Source organism: Eubalaena glacialis, chromosome 7 (assembly GCF_028564815.1).
Source record: "Eubalaena glacialis isolate mEubGla1 chromosome 7, mEubGla1.1.hap2.+ XY, whole genome shotgun sequence".
NCBI classification, from domain to species: domain Eukaryota; kingdom Metazoa; phylum Chordata; class Mammalia; order Artiodactyla; family Balaenidae; genus Eubalaena; species Eubalaena glacialis.
The window spans coordinates 40,204,851-40,227,476 of NC_083722.1; the positions used below are offsets into that span (position 1 = coordinate 40,204,851).

General features: G+C 46.3%; 1 protein-coding gene across 2 annotated transcripts in view; it reads left to right on the top strand.

Moving 5' to 3' along the window:
* The window catches only part of ILRUN (inflammation and lipid regulator with UBA-like and NBR1-like domains), a 114,641-nt gene extending 96,494 nt beyond the window's left edge, over positions 1 to 18,147 (top strand). For both annotated transcript variants that reach the window (XM_061196365.1, XM_061196366.1), the window contains exon 5: positions 14,820 to 18,147. In XM_061196365.1, the coding sequence (XP_061052348.1) occupies positions 14,820 to 14,855 (36 nt within the window). In that variant the 3' untranslated portion in view covers positions 14,856 to 18,147. The remainder of the gene's footprint in view (positions 1 to 14,819) is intronic.
* Positions 18,148 to 22,626: the final 4,479 nt, after the last annotated feature.

Below are 22,626 nucleotides of genomic sequence, written 5' to 3' on the forward strand. Positions count from 1 at the left end.
GGAACCACTGAAGGATTTTGAGCAGAGGGGTGATGTGGTCTGACTTCATGCCTGACTTCATGCCAGAGAGTAAAAGGATCACTCTCTGGCTCTCTTGTGGAGAGTACAGGGCAAGGATAGAAGCAGGGGACCAGTAGGGAAGTTAGTGCAATCATCTAGGTAAAGAGAATGGGTGCTTTGGACCAGATTGGTAGCAGCAGAGGTAGAAGAGGTCTGTGTCTGGATCTGGTTTGTTAGCTAGAACTAACAGGATTTGCTAATGGGTTGGAAGCAGGGTATAAGAGGGAATAAATGATGACACCAAGGTTTTTGGCCTGAGCAACTAAAAGGGTAAAATTGCCATCCATGGAGAGAGGAAAGGCTATGGTAGAGGTGGGGAGAGATCAGGAATTCATTTTGGGTACATTGGCATCCAAATGGAGGTATCAAGTAGGCTGTTGTATATCCAGATTGGATATAGAGTTTAGGAGAGAGGGTTTGGGTGGAGATAAAAAATTTGGGAGTCATTTCATGTGGACGGTATCTAACGCTGTGAGCCTGGCTGCAATCCACAAAGTGATGAGTCTATGTAAAGCAGGGTTTTCTCAGCCAACAGAGTAAGACTATTGACATTTTAGGCCGGATGAGTCTTCTTTTGCTGCGGGGGGCGGTGGGGTATGGATCTTATGCATTGTAAGATGTTCAGCAGCATCCCTGGCCTTTACCCACTGGATGCCAGTAGTACCTCCCCAGCCCCAAGTGTAAGAGCCAAAAACACCTCCAGACATTGCCAAATGCCCCCTGGGGCAGGGGCAAAACTTCCCTACTTGGAAACTGCTGGTATAGATGGAGAAGAGGTCCAAGGACTGAGCTTAATGCTCTCTGTCTAACATGTAAAACTGCTGTTACTCAAAACACCTCTACTGCATTTATTCTTATTCTTAATTCATGACACTCTTGTGACTTTTGTAGTTAGTTATACTCTTCATTTGACAAAACAATAAGGAAGTTTTAAGTGACTTGCTCACATTCACACAGCAAATTGGGGGTGGGCCATGGGCTGGAACCCAGGGAACCCAGTTGGAGTCTAGTGTTCTTCTACACCACACTATGCTGAGGTTTGCTGGCAGAAGCAAAGTTTGTTTGCTGTTCTCTGAAGGTAGTTTATACACTTAGTGTCAGGTTGTAGAGACCTTCTTGTTCATCTTCAGGAGCTACAAAAGAATTTGTGACCAAGGAGGAAGCAGTGGCCAGCAACTGAGGAACCTGCCCCTGTTCGCTGGCAGATTAGCACATTCTGTACAGAAGGGGTTTGCCAGGAGACTGGTTTAATGATATTAAGATGTCTCTCTTTTGAAAACCCTGAGGAGCCAGCAAAGTCCTCCCAGCCTTGTTGGTGTTTGCATTGGCATGGGTCATGTGTGCATTTTAAAAATAAATTAAGCAAACACTGTGAGCCTTAGAAAATGTCTTTTGTTGTTTGTAACATTACTATCTCACTGAGAATAAAAAGTATCTCCAAGAACTTTCTCTTTTGTACCTCAACAGCTTCAAAGTGGAACGTTGAGCTCCGTCTTCTTTGCTTTGGGACTCTGAGCATTGTTTTAGGCTGAGCTGATGCTGGGCAGTCTTGTAGCTGAAACGGAGCTAGTGTTCCCAAGATAGCATATTTTACTTCAGTTGTAAGGACGTATTCTTTTCCCTGTACTCTGAATTTAGCATTTTAATTTCTGATGAAAATTCTCAAAGTGGGACTGGTGAAATTCAAGCAGATAAGTATAATTCAAAAGTATGAAGTTAGATAGCCTTATCCACCAGAGGGCAGACAGCAGAAGCAAAAAGAACTACAGTCCTGCAGCCTGTGGAACAAAAACCACATTCACAGGAAGATAGACAAGATGAAAAGGCAGAGGGCTATGTACCAGATGGAGGAACAAGATAAAACCCCAGAAAAACAACTAAATGACGTGGAGATAGGCAACCTTCCAGAAAAAGAATTCAGAATAATGATAGTGAAGATGATCCAGGACCGCGGAAAAAGAATGGAGGCAAAGATCGAGAAGATGCAAGAAATGTTTAACAAAGACCTAGAAGAATTAAAGAACAAACAGAGATAAACAATACAATAACTGAAATGAAAACTACACTAGAAGGAATCAATAGCAGAATAACTGAGGCAGAAGAACGGATAAGTGACCTGGAAGACAGAATGGTGGAATTCACTGCTGCAGAACAGAATAAAGAAAAAAGAATGAAAAGAAATGAAGACAGCCTAAGAAACCTCTGAGACAACATTAAACACAACAACATTCGCACTATAGGGGTCCCAGAGGAGAAGAGAGAGAGAAAGAACGCAAGAAAATATTTGAAGAGATTATAGTTGAAAACTTCCCTAACATGGGAAAGGAAGTAGCCACCCAAGTCCAGGAAGCGCAGCCAGTCCCATACAGGATAAACCCAAGGAGAAACACGCCGAGACACATAGTAATCAAATTGGCAAAAATTAAAGACAAAGAAAAATTATTGAAAGCAGCAAGGGAAAAACGACAAATAAAATACAAGGGAACTCCCATAAGGTTAACAGCTGATTTCTCAGCAGAAACTCTACAAGTCAGAAGGCACTAGCATGATATACTTAAAGTGATGAAAAGGAAGAACGTACAGCTAAGATTGCTCTACCCGGCAAGGATCTCATTCAGATTCGATGGAGAAATCAAAAGCTTTACAGAGATGCAAAAGCTAAGAGAATTCAGCTCTACAACAAATGCTAAAGGAACTTCTCTAAGTGGGAAACACAAGAGAAGAAAAGGACCTACAAAAACAAACCCAAAACAATTAAGAAAATGGTCATAGGAACATACATATCTTAAACGTGAATGGATTAAATGCTCCAACCAAAAGACACAGGCTTGCTGAATGGATACAAAAACAAGACCCATATATATGCTGTCTACAAGAGACCCACTTCAGACCTAGGGACACATACAGACTGAAAGTGAGGGGATGGAAAAAGATATTCCATGCAAATGGAAATCAAAAGACAGCTGGAGTAGCAATACTCATATCAGGTAAAATAGACTTTAAAATAAAGAATGTTACAAGAGACAAGGAAGGACACTACATAATGATCAAGGGATCAATCCAAGAAGAAGATATAACAATTATAAATATATATGCACCCAACATAGGAGCACCTCAATACATAAGGCAACTGCTAACTGTAAAAGAGGAAATCAACAGTAACTCAATAATAGTGGGGGACTTTAACACCTCACTCACACCAATGGACAGATCATCCAAAATGAAAATAAATAAGGAAACAAGCTTTAAATGACACAATAGACCAGATACATTTAATTGATATTGATAGGACATTCCATGCAAAAACAGCAGATTACACTTTCTTCTGAAGTGCGCACGGAACATGCCCCAGGATAGATCACATCGTGGGTCACAAATCAAGCCTCAGTAAATTTAAGAAAATTGAAATCATATCAAGCATCTTTTCTGACCACAACGCTATGAGATTAGAAATGAATTACAGGGGAAAAAAACGTAAAAAACACAAACACATGGAGGCTAAACACTACATTACTAAATAACCAAGAGATCACTGAAGAAATCAAAGAGGAAATCAAAAAATACCTAGAGACAAATGACAATGAAAACACGACGATCCAAAACCTACGTGATGCAGCAAAAGCAGTTCTAAAAGGAAAGTTTATAGCTATACAAGCCTACCTCAAGAAACAAGAAAAATCTCAAATAAATAATCTAACCTTACACCTAAAGAAACTAGAGAAAGAAGAACAAACAAAACCTAAAGTTAGCAGAAGGAAAGAAATCATAAAGATCAGAGCAGAAATAACTGAAATAGAAACAAAGAAAACAATAGCAAAGATCAATAAAACTAAAAGCTGGTTCTTTGAGAAGATAAACAAAATTGATAAACCATTAGCCAGACTCATCAAGAAAAAGAGGGAGGGCTTCCCTGGTGGCGCAGGGGTTGAGAATCTGCCTGCTAATGCAGGGGACACGGGTTCGAGCCCTGGTCTGGGAAGATCCCACATGCCGCGGAGCAACTGGGCCCGTGAGCCGCAACTACTGAGCCTGCGTGTCTGGAGCCTGTGCTCCGCAACAAGAGAGGCCACGATAGTGAGAGGCCCGCGCACCGCGATGAAGAGTGGCCCCCGCTTCCCGCAACTAGAGAAAGCCCTCACAGAAACGAAGACCCAACACAGCCAAAAATAAATAAATAAATAAATTTTTAAAAAAGAATATGATATATTTTAAAAAAAAAAAAGAGGGAGAGGACTCAAATCAATAAAATTAGAAATGAAAAAGGAGAAGTTACAACAGACACCGCAGAAATACAAAGCATCCTAAGAGACTACTACAAGCAACTCTATGCCAATAAAATGGACAACCTGGAAGAAATGGACAAATTCTTAGAAAGGTATAATCTTCCAAGACTGAACCAGGAAGAAATAGAAAATATGAACAGACCAGTCACAAGTAATGAAACTGAAACTGTGATTAAAAATCTTCCAACAAACAAAACTCCAGGACCAGATGGCTTCACAGGTGAACTCTATCAAACATTTAGAGGAGCGCTAACACCCAACCTTCTCAAATGCTTCCAAAACATTGCAGAGGAAGGAACACTCCCAAACTCATTCTATGAGGCCACCATCACCCTGATACCAAAAGCAGACAAAGATACTACAAAAAAAGAAAATTACAGACCAATATCACTGATGAATATAGATGCAAAAATCCTCAACAAAATACTAGCAAACAGAATCCAACAGCACATTGAAAGGCTCATACACCATGATCAAGTGAGATTTATCCCAGGGATGCAAGGATTCTTCAATATACTCAAATCAATCAATGTGATACACCATATTAACAAATTGAAGAATAAAAACCATATGATCATCTCAATAGATGCAGAAAAAGCTTTGGACAAAATTCAACACCCATTTATGATAAAAACTCTCCAGAAAATGGGCATAGAGGGAACCTACCTCAACATAATAAAGGCCATATATGACAAACCCACAGCAAACATCATTCCCAATGGTGAAAAACTGAAAGCATTTCCTCTAAGATCAGGAACAAGACAAGGATGTCCACTCTTACTGCTATTATTCAACATACTTTTGGAAGTCCTAGCCTCAGCAATCAGAGAAGAAAAAGAAATGAATACAAATTGGAAAAGAAGAAGTAAAATTGTCACTGTTTGCAGATGACATGATACTACATATAGAGAATCCTAAATATGCCACCAGAAAACTACTAGAGCTAATCAATGAATTTGGTAAAGTTGCAGGATACAAAATTAATGCACAGAAATCTCTTGCATTCCTATACACTAATGATGAAAAATCTGAAAGAGAAATTAAAGAAGCACTTCCATTTACCATTGCAATAAAAAGAATAAAATACCTAGGAATAACCCTACCTAGGGAGACAAAAGACCTGTATGCAGAAAACTATAAGACACTGATGAAAGAAATTAAAGATAATACAAACAGATGGAGAGGTATACCATATTCTTGAATTGGAAGGATCAATATTGTGAAAATGACTGTACTGCCCAAAGCAATCTACAGATTCAATGCAATCCCTATCAAATTACCAATGGCATTTTTTGCAGAACTAGAACAAAAAATCTTAAAATATGTATGGAGACATAAAAGACCCTGAATAGCCAAAGCAGTCCTGAGGGAAAAAAACGGAGCTGGAGGAATCAGACTCCCTGACTTCAGACTATACTACAAAGCTACAGTAATCAAGACTATAGTACCAGCACAAAAACAGAAATATAGATCAATGGAACCGGATAGAAAGCCCAGAAATAAACCCACGCACCTATGGTCAACTAATCTATGACAAAGGAGGCAAGGATATACAATGCAGAAAAGACAGTCTCTTCAATAAGTGGTGCTGGAAAAACTGGACAGCTACATGTAAAAGAATGAAATTGAACATTCCGTAGCACCATACACAAAAATAAACTCAAAATGGATTAGAGACCTAAATGTAAGACCAGACACTATAAAGCCCTTAGAGGAAAACATAGGAAGAACACTCTTTGACATCAATCACAGCAAGATCTTTTTTGATCCACCTCCTAGAGTAATGGAAATAAAAACAAAAATGAACAAATGGGACCTAATGAAACTTAAAAGCTTTTGCACAGCAAAGGAAACCATAAACAAGATGAAAAGACAACCCTCAGAATGGGAGAAAATATTTGCAAACGAATCAACGGACAAAGGATTAATCTCCAAAATATATAAACAGCTTATGCAGCTCGATATTAAAAAAACAAACAACCCAATCCAAAAATGGGCAGAAGACCTAAATAGACATTTCTCCAAAGAAGACATACAGATGGCCAAGAAGCACATGAAAAGCTGCTCAACATCACTAATTATTAGAGAAATGCACATCAAAACTACAATGAGGTATCACCTCATACCAGTTAGAATGGGCTTCATCAGAAAATCTACGAACAACAAATGCTGGAGAGGGTGTGGAGAAAAGGGAACCCTCTTTCCCTGTTGGTGAGAATGTAAACTGATACAGCCACTATGGAGCACAGTTTGGAGGTTCCTTAAAAAACTAAAAATAGAATGACCATATGATCCAGCAATCCCACTACTGGGCATATACCCAGAGAAATCCACAATTTAAAAAGACACATGCACCCCAGTGTTCATTGCAGCACTATTTACAATAGCCAGGTTATGGAAGCAACCTAAATGCCCATCGACAGACGAGTGGATAAAGAAGATGTGGCACATATATACAATGGAATATTTCTCAGCCATAAAAAGGAATGAAATTGGGTCATTTGTTGAGACGTGGATGGATGTAGAGACTGTCATACAGAGTGAAGTAAGTCAGAAAGAGAAAAACAAATATCGTATATTAACGCATACATGTGGAACCTAGAAAAATGGTACAGATGAACCAGTTTGCAGGGCAGAAATTGAGACACAGATGTAGAGAACAAACGTATAGACACCAAGAGGGGAAAGCGGTTGGGGGGGGGGGTGCGGGTGGGGGTGTGATGAATTGGGTGATTGGGATTGACACGTATACACTGATGTGTGTAAAATTGATGACTAGTAAAAAAAAAAGTGTGAGGATTTGTGTCTGGTGTAGAGGCTCAGGTTTCAGTGACTTGTTCTTAACTAAGTCTGCTCTGATTGTATTCCAGCAGGACCAGGTGCACAATGTAAGATTAAAGGCTGCTGTACTTTGGGGGAAAGTATGGGCTTCCTTAGAGCTCGACTGAAAGCGAGACCCTTTTCAAAGCTGTGGACGTTCATCGAAACTACTTTAACAGAGAGAGCTTTGATATTATTTAGTCAATAAGGGAGGCCTCCTAGGTTCCTCAGCCTGTGCTAGTCCTTCCTTATCTTCAAAGAATTTACTGTCTGATTACATAGATGTGACTAGCTCATAGGAAAGAATGAGACCAGTAAAGATGGAGTATATTGAGTTCCAGTTGAGTTTTAAGTGCTCTTGAGTTTGGAGGAAGGAGAAAACAATGAGGTTTGGAGTAGCCAGGAAAATGATACCTTGGTGAATGATAGATTCAAACTGGGACTTCCCTGGTTGTCCTGTGATTAGAACTCTGCACTTCCACTGCAGGGGGCACAGGTTCGATCCCTCGTCGGGGAACTAAAATCCCACATGACGTGCAGTGTGGCCAAGAAAAAAAAAAGAAATGATAGATTCAAACCGAATTGGAGGGAAAAGGAGTCACATGCAGGAAGGAAGACCCAGAGGCATTCACAGGCAGGGTGTGTTCAGGGGACACTGGCCAGCCTGATTGTGGTGAGTGAGGTGTGCTTAAAGAGGGTGGGGTGAATTTTGGAGGAAGACCTTTGAAAACCAAGCAAACAAGAGTTCACCTTTAATGTGAGAGGAATCAGAGTGCTAACAATGCTTTTGAGCAGGGGGGGTGGCAAGATGAAACCAAATATGGCTGAAGGAAAACAATTTATTCTCCCTCAATCAGCCAGCCATTGGCTGGGGTGGGGGTGGGGGGAGGTGATGCTGTGAATTAATTGTAAGAGAGGTGGAGGAGACAGTGGCATGTAAGGAAAGTGTACAGGAGCTTAAATGGAAATTCTGAGAGGAAGTGGGACCAGCAGCCTCACCCTGTGCCTCAGGACTCCCATAGTACAGCACCAATGGCCACATGGCTGGGAACTTGGATAAGTTTTCTCTCCTTTTAGGTGTTCTCCCCAGTGAGACTCTTATCACTTCTTTCTTCCTTTCTATGAATCTCCTCTACCCTAGGAGATGGCCATGAGAGAGCCTGCATCTCACCTGGATTCTAGCACACTTGCTATTACATGAGATCTTGGGGACTAGAATTTCAAATAGCGAATAGCCTTTTCTGAAGTCTTTAATGAAAGGGAAGTCAAACTCAACCAACATCCTTCATCTTCTTGTAGGACTTTAAATAATATGTTTTCATTCACAATTATGTTTGGGTTTTATTCTTCCTGGTGATTTTCTTGATTTGTCAGGGGGTAGGTGAAGGCTCTGGGAGTTGCCTTTGGCCATGGGGAGCTTGGGGGGATGGGAGGATGAATGACAGAGGAAGAATGGAAGGAGGAGGGAGGATGGAAAGGTGGATGATGGAGGGAGGAAGAACAGAGGATGGATGCATGGCAAAGGATTGGATGGGTGGTTAGAGGGAGGATGGATGGATAGATGCGAAGGTCCCCAGCAGGACTGTAGAGGTTAGTTAAGAGCAACAGAAAAACTGTGTTACAGAGGTAAGTATAAAAAGTGCTTTTACAGGGCTTTTAAAACAACAGTTCACCACGCTTATAACTGAGTTAAGCTTTTAAGCACAACTTTGGCACAATCAGAAGGCTGTGAACTGAGCCTGCCCAGTGAACAGCCTTCATGCATAAAAGTACGTTTATTTTCTTTTCTTTGGCTTGTTCTCATACTTGTCTTCAGCCACTGCATCTTTGAAATTTTGAGGACTGTCACATGAAAGTGGCTTGAACACCAGTGTTAAAGCATCTGCAGAAGTTCCCGTCATGATGATCTGGCCCTGATATTCCACCAGCAAGCCTCCTTGTGCGGTCAGCATCCATCGAGGGAAGGGCGCTGCTTTGAGTGCTCCTGAGAGAAGAGTCCTCATTGCCCTGCCCATTACTCCAGTACAGACTTGATTTCTAATTAATGAGAGATGAATGGGTTCGATCAGGGCTTGGTCAGTCTCTGGCCCTTGCCAGCCAAGCCAGCCCCATGAGCAGGGCCTCACCACACCAAGTTTGCAGTACAGGATCAGGACAGAACTTAATACTAAACCCTGTATTCTTCTGTGTTTGCATTCAGTGTACATAAATGATACAAAAGGAGCGGTAGGTGGGTGAAGCGCCGACTGGGACTGGCCCAGGAAATGAGAAAGGAGGAGGAGGGCCCTGGTGGTGTTACCTGATGCTGCCATCAGTATACACCTCGAGAGCATGTTATTTCACAGTCATGCAGCAAACACTCCTCTCTTTTTATTAACCAGTGTGAACCTTTTTATTTATTTAAATCAAATCACAAGTAAAAGCAAAATAAGACAGGTATGTGAAAGTTTTCGTGTTGTGGTGCTTTATCTAAACAGGCTTTCATATAGAAAGAGTACCCTCAAAAGCCCTCGTAAGACGTTGTTGTTTCATTAGGAATTTTAGCCTTCCTTTTTTTTTTTCTCCTGGAAGGTTAAACAGAGATGGCTCAGCAGTGCAGAGTATTTCACAGTTCATTCATTCACTTTACTGACACTTGTGTCTTACTATGTGCAAGGTACAAATAACTGGCAGAAACAGGTTCCACTGGACTTTCCTGACAGTTCAGTGGTTAAGACTCCGCACTTCCAATGCAGGGGGTGCGGGTTCGATCCCTGGTCGGGGAACTAGGCACGTGCCAAGTGTGTGGTACAGCCAAAAAAAGAAAAGAAAAGAAGAAACAGGTTCCACTGTTGTAAAAGGGCAGCTTTCTCTTCTGATAGCACTGTACTCCCTACTGCTGAGCATTGATGAGTAAATGTCTAAAAATATTCTAGCTGAGGGACTTCCCTGGTGGTCCAGTAAGACTCCACGCTCCCAATGCAGGGAGCCCGGGTTCAATCCCTGGTCAGGGAACTAGATCCCACATGCATGCCACAACTAAAGAGTTTGCATGCCAAAACTAAGAAATCCTCATGCTTCAACTAAAGATCCCTCACGCTGTAACTAAACATGCTGCAATGAAGATCCTGCGTGCTGCAACTAAGACCCAGCACGGCCTAAATAAATAAATAATTTTTTGGGGGGTAAGTTCTTTAAAAAAAATACATTCTATCTGAAACAAAATAGTTTCCTGTTTTTTTAGTACTCCTTTTTGGAAAAGTTATTTTGATTTCTGTACAATTTTAGGAAGAACTTTTAAGTTATTGTAGGTACCCACTCACATAAGATCAGTGATAACCAAGTCACCGGCTGGGAGTGACTCTGCTATTCCACAGGGGCAACTATAAACTATTGTGAAAAACAAATCAAAGAGATAGATTTTATTTTTAGTTTTGCTTTGAGGACAGGCCTGCAAGTACTGGATCTTAAATTGTCCTTTCAGGAGATTGTGATAAGTGAAACTGAGCTAGCTTGTCTTTTATGTCTATAAGTGTTCTCTTTTAAAAATATTTTAGAAAATTAGCCAAATTATGACTCACAGTAGTTATTCCATTGTGGAAGTGCAGCTCAGGACCTGGCCCAACTACCGTAATCATTCAGCTGGCTTGAGGCCAAGGTCTCTTCCCAGACACCCACGAGTAGGGAGGCCCCTCTGTCTTAGCTGGCAGGTATGGAGCTCCCATGCTTTAAGAGGGCTCGCCTGCCCTGTAGCCAAGTAGAATTTAGGTCCCAGGGCTCACAGCCATGACAGCTGTTCAGTGAAAGCTTAGGGAAGACTGAGGCAAACAGGCAACACCTCAACGCCTGTGGACCTAAAGGCTGTCTCTCCTTCGCCAGGAACACTTTCATGTCCCCTAGCAGATGTGGGGCCACTCCCAAGAAATGTAGCCTTTGAAAAGCCATTTCTGTGCAAGTTGGCCCTGGGGAGCTGCTCTTTAGACCTGGAGTCAGATAGAGGAGTTCTTTTCTTGGCTTGGTCATTTACACCCTCTGTTAATATGCATAAATCCGGCCTTGCTGCTAGTCCCTATGTGGTGAGAGGTGAATCCTCATAGAGAAGAGGGTGGTCTTCTGCATCAAACTAACTGAGTTTTGTAATCGTGCTGCGATGGCCTCCATTTCTGCTTGTCGGAGTTTAATTCAGGGCTGTGTGTGGTACCATCTGATGCATCCATCCCTTGATCTGTTTTCCTTATTAGTGGCACACCTGTTATAGGAGAGATATCAGGGGTGCCAGGTTAATGAAAATGTTTAGCATTTGCTTTTCCTGTGGGTAAAAGTTGAAGAGTTGTTAGGCCCCAGAAGAGAGTGAACACTATCTGTATTGCCAAACCCTACTTTGGGGCTGGGGTTGGAGACGTTAACCACCAGAACCTGTTACACGGGGTCTTGGAACTCCAGTGGAATCTGAAATGTGGATGGGCATCTCGTTTCAAATATACCTTCATCCCACTCTTAGGAAAGGCACTTCCTGCTTGGCCTCCTGCCATCGGACGCCCTGGGCAAGCTGTTCTTGGAATCTCCGCCAGGCTTTTCCTCTATAACTGGTGTTGCATTGCCTGTGTTCTGTGATCCACTTGTGACACCTGTAATCCTGCGTGTGGGGAGTCTAGATGATAAAGTAATTCCGAGATAGAATTGGCTCCCTCTCTCTTCCTTGAAGTGATAGTAATTTATTTGGGGGGGGGAAGGAAAATAGAGCTTGTTCCTCAAGCCATGTTTCTGTGCCAATTAAACATCAACAACTCCAATATGCCATTCTCTGGATGAAAGGGAATTAGATAGCATTTTTCTTTCCAAAAGGCACAGCACCTCAGTCAGTAAATAGAGGATCAATATTAATTCTTAATCTAAGCTAGTTAAATACTACACTGAATGGTCTAAGGGCCAGGGCGTTCAGGTGGAAATCTGAAAATGCCCATGTCTATATTGCTCTCTCTGCCAATTGCATGGGGTCCATTTATCTGTACAATGGGAATGCACGACAGCTCCTTGGCAAAGTCATGAACTCCCTTCTCCAAGCATTCCAGACAAGTCACAAGGCTAGTGCTTGCTTTATAAAGGCCTATGTGAAGTGTGTGGAGCTTTGGTCTGGAAAGCAGTTAAATTTAGGGTGAAGGGGAAAAAAATTCATAGAAAACAAATGCTGTTTGTTCTTCTGTTTTCTTTTCTCTGTGCGTGTTTTTCTGCACAAAGACTTTTGAGCGTTGTATTGGTTCTAAATCGTATGGGAATCTGAGCCTTTGTTGCTCTCCTTGGATTGTTGGGATGAATGAATGTTGGTTGGGAAATACTGAGAGCAGCTTGTTTTAAGCTTCTTTAATTTCCATCTCCGGGGCCTGTGACCTTCCAACCAGGCCCCACAAAATGGAGTCTGAGAGCCCTTAGCTGGTCCGGCCCACACTTGGTTGAGTGGGTGGGTCTGTGACTACTGACATGGTTACAGTCTCAGCTCGCCTGCTGGAGGCATGGTTGACTCGGGGCTGGCAGACGTGACATTTTAACCACCACTGATTTGCTTACCAGCTCTGTGCTCTTGATCAGGTTACCTCACCTCTCTGAGCTTGGAGAGCATACTTGTTTCAGTTTATCTTTGTGAGAATTAAAGAGAACATGTTCAAGTGCTCCAGCAGCACCCGGCGGCACGTAGTTGATGCTCTTTCAGTGTTGGCCTGCCTGTCTCCCATATTCACCTCTTCAGCGATACCACCAAGCAGCTTGAGGCCTATTTCTGGTCTCTTGAGGCTTTTTATGGAGGGAGAAAAAAAAAGACAAGAGCAATTTCAGTGCTTTCCACTGAAAAAAACTGGGAACTTTAATCTCATGTTCCCTATTTTTGGCAGCTTTGACCTCTGGTCTAAATAAGCATGACCAAAGGGCATTTTTTTCTTAGAACACTGTTTTTCAACCTCCTGAGCTAGGTACTTTATGTCAGCTCCTAGAACCTTAAATCTAGAAGTTTTAAGGAGGAATCTGAGATCCTATGAGGGGAAGGGACTTTATTCATGGTCATTTGGTGTGCTAGTGCAAAGCGGGGATCAGAACCCAGATCTCCTTCTCCCACTTCTGCGTGACCCGCAGCCCATTGCAGTGAAAACTGTGAAGGTTGTGCATCTCTAGCTGACCACTCCCAGGGAGCCCAGCCTCTCCTGGGACCTGGGAGGCTGTGACCAGATGGATGGCATGACACAGACACTTGTGTCCCCAGGCCTAAGCGGCTGTTTAAAAACTTGGTTTGGAAGGGCCAATATTCTTGTGACTTCGAAGGGTCTGGCACTCCAGGTAGTAGTCTGAGAAATACCTGTTCTCTTTCAATTATTAATTCAACAATACTTACCGGGTGCCTGCTGAGGGACAGGTGCCATGCTAAGTGCTAGAGAGATGGCAGCAAACAAAGTCATACTGGAAAGGGATTCTAATCATTGACAACCCTGCAACCAAACACTTACATTTCTTTTCAAAGAAACATGTCATTCTTAAAAGATAATCAAATTCTGACTGTCCACATCTTACCAAGCTAATGGAAAATGTCATCTCAGTCATTCTTGTGCCTCCTCACCCCAGTTGTGCCTAGATTCAGGATTCTTACTTAACATAGTTGTCAAGCATCGGGAAACCCCTCTGGTCATTTGTCGTGATTATGACTGTGCCACCTGCTCTCCGTACCCATTTGGTCCCCTTGGTCCAAGGGCCCTCTGCTTCTGGGCCAGTTTGGGGTGTAGGGCCTTTAGTGAGGCTGGTTACCAGTTACCTTTGCCCTCCCAGGTCTTGGCATTGACCAGGTCTTTTCAAGGAGCACACTCCACAGAGGTGTGAAGGTGGAGGGAGGCACAAGACATCCTCCAGCAAGTTTGTGTGGCCGCTTTTGGTGTTGGCACATCTTGGTGTCTCATTCTTAACATAAGGGAAAAGTGAGACTATGATGCCTTCTCCACCAGCCAAGCAGCATAGAAAACGCCTTTGGGAATTTGGAGTAAACCTTATCATCATGTGGCAAGGGAGAGGCAATGTGAAGAGAGCAAAGATCAGACCTGGGTTTGAATCTTGGCTCTGCCTTTTACTACCCATGTGACTTTGAACAAGTCTCCTAATGTCTGCAGTCAGATGGGCATCAGTCAAATGAGTGTAATAATTCACCTAAAGACAGTGTATACAAACCCCCTGCTGCCATGTCTGTACTAGGTGCCCGGTGGACAGTTGCATTTTCTGCTCCAGTGTGTGTGTTGTTGATATAAGTGCCATCAGCCAGCAGTAGCCTGCACCTGAGGTTAAGGTGCAGAAAGTGGTGTCCAAGGATCTTTAGCAGAGAGGTTAAGATGTTGTCAAGGAGGGAAGGCTTTGTGACCTGGGTGGAGGAAAGTTGGCACCAGTTGATCTAGAATTTGAAAGATAAAGAATCTCTCCACCAGCCTCCCCTCTCTTGGATGGTGTGTTTGCAGAACACTTAGCAAAAACTTGAAATGTGCTGATATGTGGCCTCCTGAAGATTTGCATGGCAAGGACAACCCTCAAGTCTTGTTTGTGCCTTGGAGCTTCCTTCTGGCTCACTGGGAACCGTAGATTCTTTTACTTGGTTTGGTTGTCACATTGTACCTGCTGTGTCTGCCACCACTGACTGTGTTCACTCTCTTCCAGGGGCTCCACGGGCCTTACCCCTTCGGCCAGTCTTAAACGGGTGTCAGCAAGAAGAAAAATTAACAAAAGACAGAAGGCTTGACTCTGGGGGGGAGGGCAAGGGGTTCCTCTGGATTGCAGACCACATCGCACGGACCCCTGGCTCTGACCCCCATCCTGGAAGAAGAGGAAGAATCAGAAAGACTAGTTTTGAATAAAACTCAGTGTGCGTGTGTGAATGCCGAATCGCAGGAGTGGTGTTGAGGCTACCAAGAAGAAATCCATGCAGCCAGTTTGGGTTTTGTTTATTAGGCGTCAATCTAACAAGTCATTAGGTCGCTCGGGAAGGAAAAAAATGTTTAAAATGGGGGAAAAAAGCCATCTTTTTAAACAAAAATTATTTTGCCTACAGACAGGTTGTAGTTTTGAGCACATGTTAATTTTTTCCCCTTTCCCCACTTTTTTTTTTTTTTTTAGATAAGGGATAACATGCTGTTTATAGAATGCTTGTTGCTCTGGAAGCAATTCAGGTTCAAAACTGGCATGGCCTGCTTGGGGACTCTGCGGGTCAGTGCTATAGGAGGACACCTGCCGTGCCACCTGACTCCACGAGTCTCCAACCCCATTTGTTTTTAATGGCATCAGCCCATGAGTTATCACGCTTTTCCTCTTCTCTTTAATCTTCTGTTGATTTACACCTTTGACATTTGTATTTGTCAACCCTGTGGCTTGTTACCGTCAGAACCTCTCTGAAGACCAAACTTCCCTGTGTGGCCAGCAGAGGAAGCCTTGAAGACAGATCTCGGGTGACGTGGGAGTTTGTGAGGCTGAGAGGTGTCCTCCTGCACACACTTGTAACAATTCGAATTGCTTTCCTTCCTTGTTTCTCTTGGCGGAAAGAAATGCCATCACGCTTACTGCTCTCTTGGATTCTTGGTACACAGCGGCTCCCCATTCACTCTGGGAACGCTGCCTCTGTGCTGCGTATATGTGTGTGCTGCGTGCACACACACACACACGGGTGTTGGTGCAGCTCATCAGCGAGTGTGCAGCAGGCGAATGTGAAGGTGTCCCCTGCTTCTCTGTTGTCACACAACTCCCTTCCCTGTGTTTCTCTCCAGTTGTCCTTTGGGGTGTTTTTGCAGCCTGTTAGTGGAGCTGAGCTGTTAAGGTATGAAAATGGAGCCCCAGATGGGGAATTTGCCATGGGGAAGGGCCACACTTACTGACTGCGTGATCTTGGAGACCACACTTTGTTGGGAATGAAAGGACCCCCGCCCTGAGCAGGATGCTTAGTTATTGGGAGGTGGCGGGCAAGGGACAGCCCAGCCGGAGCACAGGTTGATTGGCTGGCTGCTCACTGGGACAGGTGGCCCCACTAGCATCCTGTGGATTCAGAGCAGGTTGAGATGTGGATATCTCCATGGGAAGCTTAAACCAGGCCAGAACAGCTGTCTGCCAAAGATACAAGAATATGCAAAGTCCCTCTTCTCTTCTCACCCCCTCCTTCCCTCGAGTCTTGGTTTGTTTGATAGCCGGGAATATGGATCTAGGGTGCGGTTGCTGGGTCACCTGCCTGTTACTACACCCCCACCCACCCCGGGGGTGTGAGACAGCAGGGAGTCCAGGTCGATGATTGGCTGCAAGGAGTCATATAGCCTGGGTGTGGGTGAGGGTCTGCCTGCCTGTCTGTCTCTGTCTGGGTGTCTGAGTTGCGAAAACATGTGTTGTTTGTTCCTCCTCATCCTCTTCTGAGACTGTTGTGTTTTTCAAGCTTGATTGTGAGAGAAAAGCTTGTACAAAATTCCCCCTTTGCCTCCCCACCTCCCCCCAAATAAAAGGGGGAGTAACCATTGGTCCACTGGAGAAGCCCCAGGGGAGGGTGGAGCCTGCCTGCTGAAGGCGCAGTGCAGCTGGGTCAGGGGCTGGACTGGAGCTCACACTGGAGCACCTGCTTTCTATGCACACAAAGAGCACCCCATTCCCAGCAGAGCAGGGGTGCCCAGGCCACCACAGGTCCAAGCCAGGGGCTCACGATGGCTTTTTGTTTGAGGGCCCTGTTGGGCCCAGACTGCTGCCACTGTTGGTGCCAACCTCCTGGGACACCACCACCCTGGAGCCCACACATGCCCAGCCGTTCTACTCACTTGATAGCCCTCAAAGCATCACATCTCCAGCTGCCCCTGCAGGATCACGGGAGGCTTTACGTCCCCTGGTCTCCTGGCTTCCTCATCTGCCCCACACTAGGTACCCCTTCCCCTTTTCTCAGGAGGGGGTGCCTGCCGTTATTCAGCAGTGGCTTCATAGATCACCGTCAGTGGGTCTGGCCCTGCCAGAGGGATCCTGCTCCTCCTCTTGCTTTTAGGCAGTCTCACCTGGCAAGGTAGTTGTCCCAAGCACGTTGGCTTCCCTCCCAAGAACAAACCATTTCTGTACACATCTTTGGAGAGGTGAGCTCCTTGCAGAGGCCGGAGCGAGCGAGCGCAAGCCATGGAGTAGGCGCGGAAGGAGTCCATGGTTCCCCCAAGACCTGGAAGCTGTTGGTACCATTCATCCTGCCTCTTCTCGCTGGTTTAGGTTCTGAGCAAGTCCTTAGAGCCCCTCTTTTCCACTGCCTAGGGGGGCGGCAAAGGCTACCCTCTCAGCCCCAGTAGTCTCAGTTCCTCTTGGACTCTTTACCAAATGACAGGCTGCCTCTGGGCAGGACCACCAGTGTCTGGCACCCGCAAGGTGAGGCAGGCACCATCCCTAAGGACCTGAGCCCAGCGGGGGAGGCAGAGGGGCTCAGGCTTGGGAGGAATCTGTGTGCACAGAGTGAGGTGTGTGTGGATGAGTGTGCACGCGTGCATGCGTTTTTTCTTTTTTCCCATGGGGACAGTTGAATTTGGGGCATTTTTCTACAAGAAACAGCCTTCTCTTCCCCCAGCAAGGACTGGCTGTTACCTAAAGTCCATCAAAGGCACTTCCAGCCAGGAGAGAACCTCACCAAGACAGCTGCTGTGGCCCAAGGGTGGCCAAGGTGGGAAGTGGGCATAAGACTAAACACCTCCCCAAATTCAATGTGAGCCCCAGCGGGAGAGGGTGGTGGGGTTGCCAGGGCCCAGAACTGCAAGCTGATTCCCCACCCCACCCTGCCTCGCCTTTTCTTTGTTTCCTCGTGTGAATGCTGGAGCAGCAGTAGCTGCCTCCTCCACCTGGACAGTGGTGTGCAGCAAGCAAGCTGGGTGGGTGTTTGTGGTGGGGCCTTATGGTGCCTGGGAGGAGATGAAGATGAGGAGGTTTTTCCTTACTGTATAAATGAATATTTGTATGATTAAATTAACACACACCAAAAAAAACCCTGTTTTCATGTGTGTCAGTGAGTTTATTGCTCCCTGAAGCCCCTGTGTACCTGCTTCGCCCCCCAGTGGCTCTGTGATATGCGCTTTTTGGTCTCTATGCCTCTCCTTCTTGCATATGGGAAAACTGAGACCCTGCGGTTCATTATATGTTTGTGAAATCAGTCCTGGGATTGTAATTAGATCTGCTGCTGTTCCTGGTTTCCAGTGGCCAGAAAGGTGAAACTCTTTCCAGTGGCCTCCCCAGGGTACCTACCATGCGTCTGTTGAGCACTACTCTATCCCCAGCACATAAGATGTACCGGCCAAGTTAGTGTGTATCAGCCAGCAGGCATTGTGTGGGCACTTACTGTGTGTCAGGCACGGCGCACAGGTGTGAATGCAGGAATTGCACAGGAAGAATGCAGAGCACCATGGGCATCTTCCTACCGGGGAAACAGACAAGGCCGAGTTGGGGAGTCCTCAGACCCAGCTGGGACTAGATTTAGAAGAGGAAATGCATCTTTCTTTAGCGGTTCTGGTGGATTACGGATTAGGTACCTTTTTGCAGATTGGTCTGGGAGCCCAAGAGCCAAATAGGGACCATACTTCAGGCAGTTGACAAGCTAACTTGGATCCTACCCCCACGTACTTATGTGAGACAGGCCTATGACCTTGGCCTCCGGAGATGGGGAGGTGGGTTACACGGTGGTCCATAGCATGAAAGAAACTTAATTGACAAATACATCAGCAAATTGTGGGTTCACTGTATTCATCCCTTCATGTCTGTAGGAACTCAGAACTCAACTGTGTCCTCAGTCACATCATCACCCTTTCTGTGTTGAAGGGAAAGTGAGATCACAGGGGGAAGGGCGTTGCTTGTCTTACAGGCTTGGACCCATGGCATCAGTTCCCAGATGCTGGTATTGTTTTCACGTAATTGCAGACTCCCAAATTGGGTCTTCACCCTGACTGGCAGAGCTGTGTGTTCTAAATGATGGTGGCCCTGGCACTGAGCCAGGGGGTCTAAGGTGCGGGAATTGGGGGGAGGGGATTCTCCGGCCGTCTCTCTGCAGGCAGCTCAGTGAGGGAACCTGTGGCCACAGATTGCACAAGACAGACGGAAGCACCGCAGAAGAACTGGTCTCTGCCTCAAGGCCCCAGGGTCTCTATGTAGCCTGACACAGAGCCCAGCGCAAGGGAACCTGGGAAACTGGCCCAGAGACCCCTGGGGTGAGCACCCTCGCCTCTGCCCCCAGTGCTGTGACAGTGCTCCTGCATCCTGCGTCCTTCCAGATGCCCACGGCTATTTGTTTTCTGCAGAAGAGGGGCCCCCACCCTGTCACCTGGGTCTTCTGGCAGCTCAGACCCACTCCCAGGCCTTCCCCAAGGCCCCCACTGTTGGACAGTTATTTGCTTGGCAGAATGTGTTTGTCTTTGGGGCTGTAACCTGTCAAGAAGTCACCAGGCCCTGGGAGAAAGGAGCAGATTTGATGGTAGCTCCTGGCCTGAGCCATTCCCACGGGGGCTAGGTGACAGGGAGGGGGCTCTCAGCTGAGCTTCTGTCTGGGGGCGGGGGTGGGGAGACAGTTGCAGTGGTCTGGGCCCAGCCCTCCAGGCAGAGCAAACAGGTCCTCTCGGCCACCTCCCTGCCCCAGCTCAGGTTGTACTGGGTGCCTCCCACCCTGTTCTTGGGAAGGCCTCTCCCTCACCTGCTTGCTGTGACCTGGCCACTTTCCCAGACACCACCTGGTGTCCAGCCCTGTCTGGCGGCCGAGAGAACAGGCACCAAGGGCACTCGTGGCAGCCGTTTATTTCAAAAATGGGAATGGAGCAGGTGAGGCTGCTTGAGACATGAGAGGGTGTGTGAGTTTGGGAGTCAGGGTGTCCAGAGAATGGATTCTGACAGGCTAGCATGACTGCCCGATGGGTCTCAGATGGCTCCTCTATAAAATGGAGATGCACTGGTTTAGAAACCAGGACTTGGGTGGAACTCACAGTTTTTTTTTAAGTATCCTTTTTAGCCCTTTGTTCTAAGATGCTGTCTGTGGTCTGGGGCAGTGCTTCTCAAACTTGAATGTGTTAAAATGCAAATTCTGATTTAGTAGATCCTGGGAAAGAGGGCAAGATTCTGCATTTCTAACAAACTCCCAAGTGAGTGGACACTGCTGGTCCTCAGACCACACTTTGCCTGAGGATAGTAGGGGGTAGTCTGAAGGGGTTCACTGTCCCCACAGCCACCCGGTCTATGAGACTGAGCCGTATCTAGCCAGGGCTGTGTTGGCCAGGCCCACTAGAATTTGAGGGAGCTGAAGTCATTTAGAACAGTAATGTTCCAACTGGGCTATGGTTCCCCAGCATTTCCCAGGGTTTATCCAAGGCTGTGATTTCTGGCTTAAATGTTATTTCTAGTGTGCTGCTTTTCCATCACAAACAACAAATGTCTGAGTGTCCACTATAATTATGGTAATATTGGCTGACCAACTCCTATTAAACTGTTTATATGAATGACTTTATTTAATCCTCACAACCATCCAAAGTTGAGAGCAGGCTGGCCTGGTGTTCAGTTTGTGAACAAGTAACTCTGAAGTGTCAGGACTCCCATGGAAATGGAAGTGCAGGCTGGGAATATATAGTAAGCAGCCTTGACTTAGTCCAGGGGTGTATGGGGGGCTTCTCTGAGCAAGCTGAGACCTGAAGGATGGAGAGATGGCTGGTGGATACACAGTCTGCAGTTCAGTGGGGAGGTTGGGGCAGGAGACACGGTATGGGAGTCATTAGAGATCAGATGGAATTTAAAGCCTCAGAACTAGATGAGATCATCAAAGGAGGGACAGTGGGCTTGACCCCACGTGTCACACGCTCCCTCAAATTCTGCTGGTTGCCCCAGCTCCCTCTGCGATGATCTGTGACCAAGAAGACCCCCGCCTCAGATTCAGCATTCTCATGGCTGCAGTGCACCTCTCTCCTGTCCAATCCCCGTCCTGTCCCTGTACCCTTGTGTCCCAGCTCTCTCGCTGCAGGGCACTCCTGCAGATGGTTATAGAGTAGACAAGGGACTAGATGCACCCAGGGATGGCCCCCACCTGGGAACCAGGTGGGGGGTGCCTGGAAGAGTGAGGCCGGAGCCCCGGTAGCTTGTAGCTTAGTTCCTGTGGTCCTGTCCTCCCAAGGACAGTCCAGACCCCTGGAGCCAAGTTCTAGGAGTTCCTCCTGCTGGGCTGTGGGAAAGAGAGAAGTCTGAGGGAAGAGGGGGTGCTGTATCTGGTTGGGGGCCCAAGGAGCAAGACCTGTGGCGCCATGCTTACCTGCACCAATCCCCCAGCCCTGGTCAGCAACCAAGACACCCCAGATCCCTGACAGGCTGGGCTGTCATTGCTTGAGGCCTCTGAGCAACCAAGGCCCCCACACATAGAGGGCAGTGGGACTGCAAGGGCCAAGGGGGGACTGTGGCCAAGCTGTGAGGGATGTCTTCTCAGGGTATGGCTGCCCTGAGCTGCATTGTAGGTGGAAAGGGGGAAGTGTGGAGGGCAGGAGTAGTCCCTTAGGGGTGCTGGGAGGTGTGGCCACCTCAGAGCTGGTGCAGGTGGGCCCATGGCCAGCAGAGGGCACCATGTGGCCCGGGCCTTGTCTGGAAAGGATGGACACTGCCCTGGCCGGCTCCCCTGCCAGTATGTTTTCCAAATCCCCACGACTCCAGGGCGAGTGTTGCCTCTGCTCTCCGCTCCAGGTAGGTGAGCTTGGGTTTGAATCTAGGCCCTGCTGTTTGCTGTGTGACTGTTCAATTTATGTCAACCTTCAGAACCTCAGTGTCCCAATCTGTAAATGAGGACAGTTCTTTTTTCCGGAGATGGTCATGAGAATTAAAACCCTTCATAAAAGTTTAGCATCGTATACCCGGCACAGGTAAGTGTCCAGTATGTGGTGACCATTGTTATATTTTTGTGACCCTCCAGATGTGGGAAGTCTGCGCTCCCGAGGAGAGGGAACTGGGGCACTGGGCATTTGGGAGGCAGAGTCCAAGAAATCCATAGCCTGCTCAGGAGTCTCTCCCTGGACCACAGCCCTTATTTCCAGCAAATCCTTGCCCTGAGGGTATTTCTTGGTCTGAGGTGGGAGTTGGGGTGCAGGAAAGGACCATTCTGGAAGAGAGTCTAGTTTCCTCTAAGAAGAGGCTCTAGGGGGAGGAGGCGGTCCTCAGTGACTGCGTGCAGTAGGCTCTCAATACACATTTGTTGAGTGAAGAAATGAACAAGTGTGTAGGAGAGACTGCCTTGTACTGGACTGGCCTGACTTCTGGAGGCGGACACCGCCCAGACCAGACCCCAGACAGTGCAGGGGCTCCTGGAGAGGGGTCGGTGAGTCACAGGTGTGCTGGAGGTTGACAATGACAGCCCAGAAACCTATTCCTGGGAACTGGTTTGGCCGCTGTGGTTTACCATTTCCGAGGGCAGAGCACTGTGGCTGACACATTTGCTTCCAGGTGCCTGCAGGGACCCGTATCAGTACCA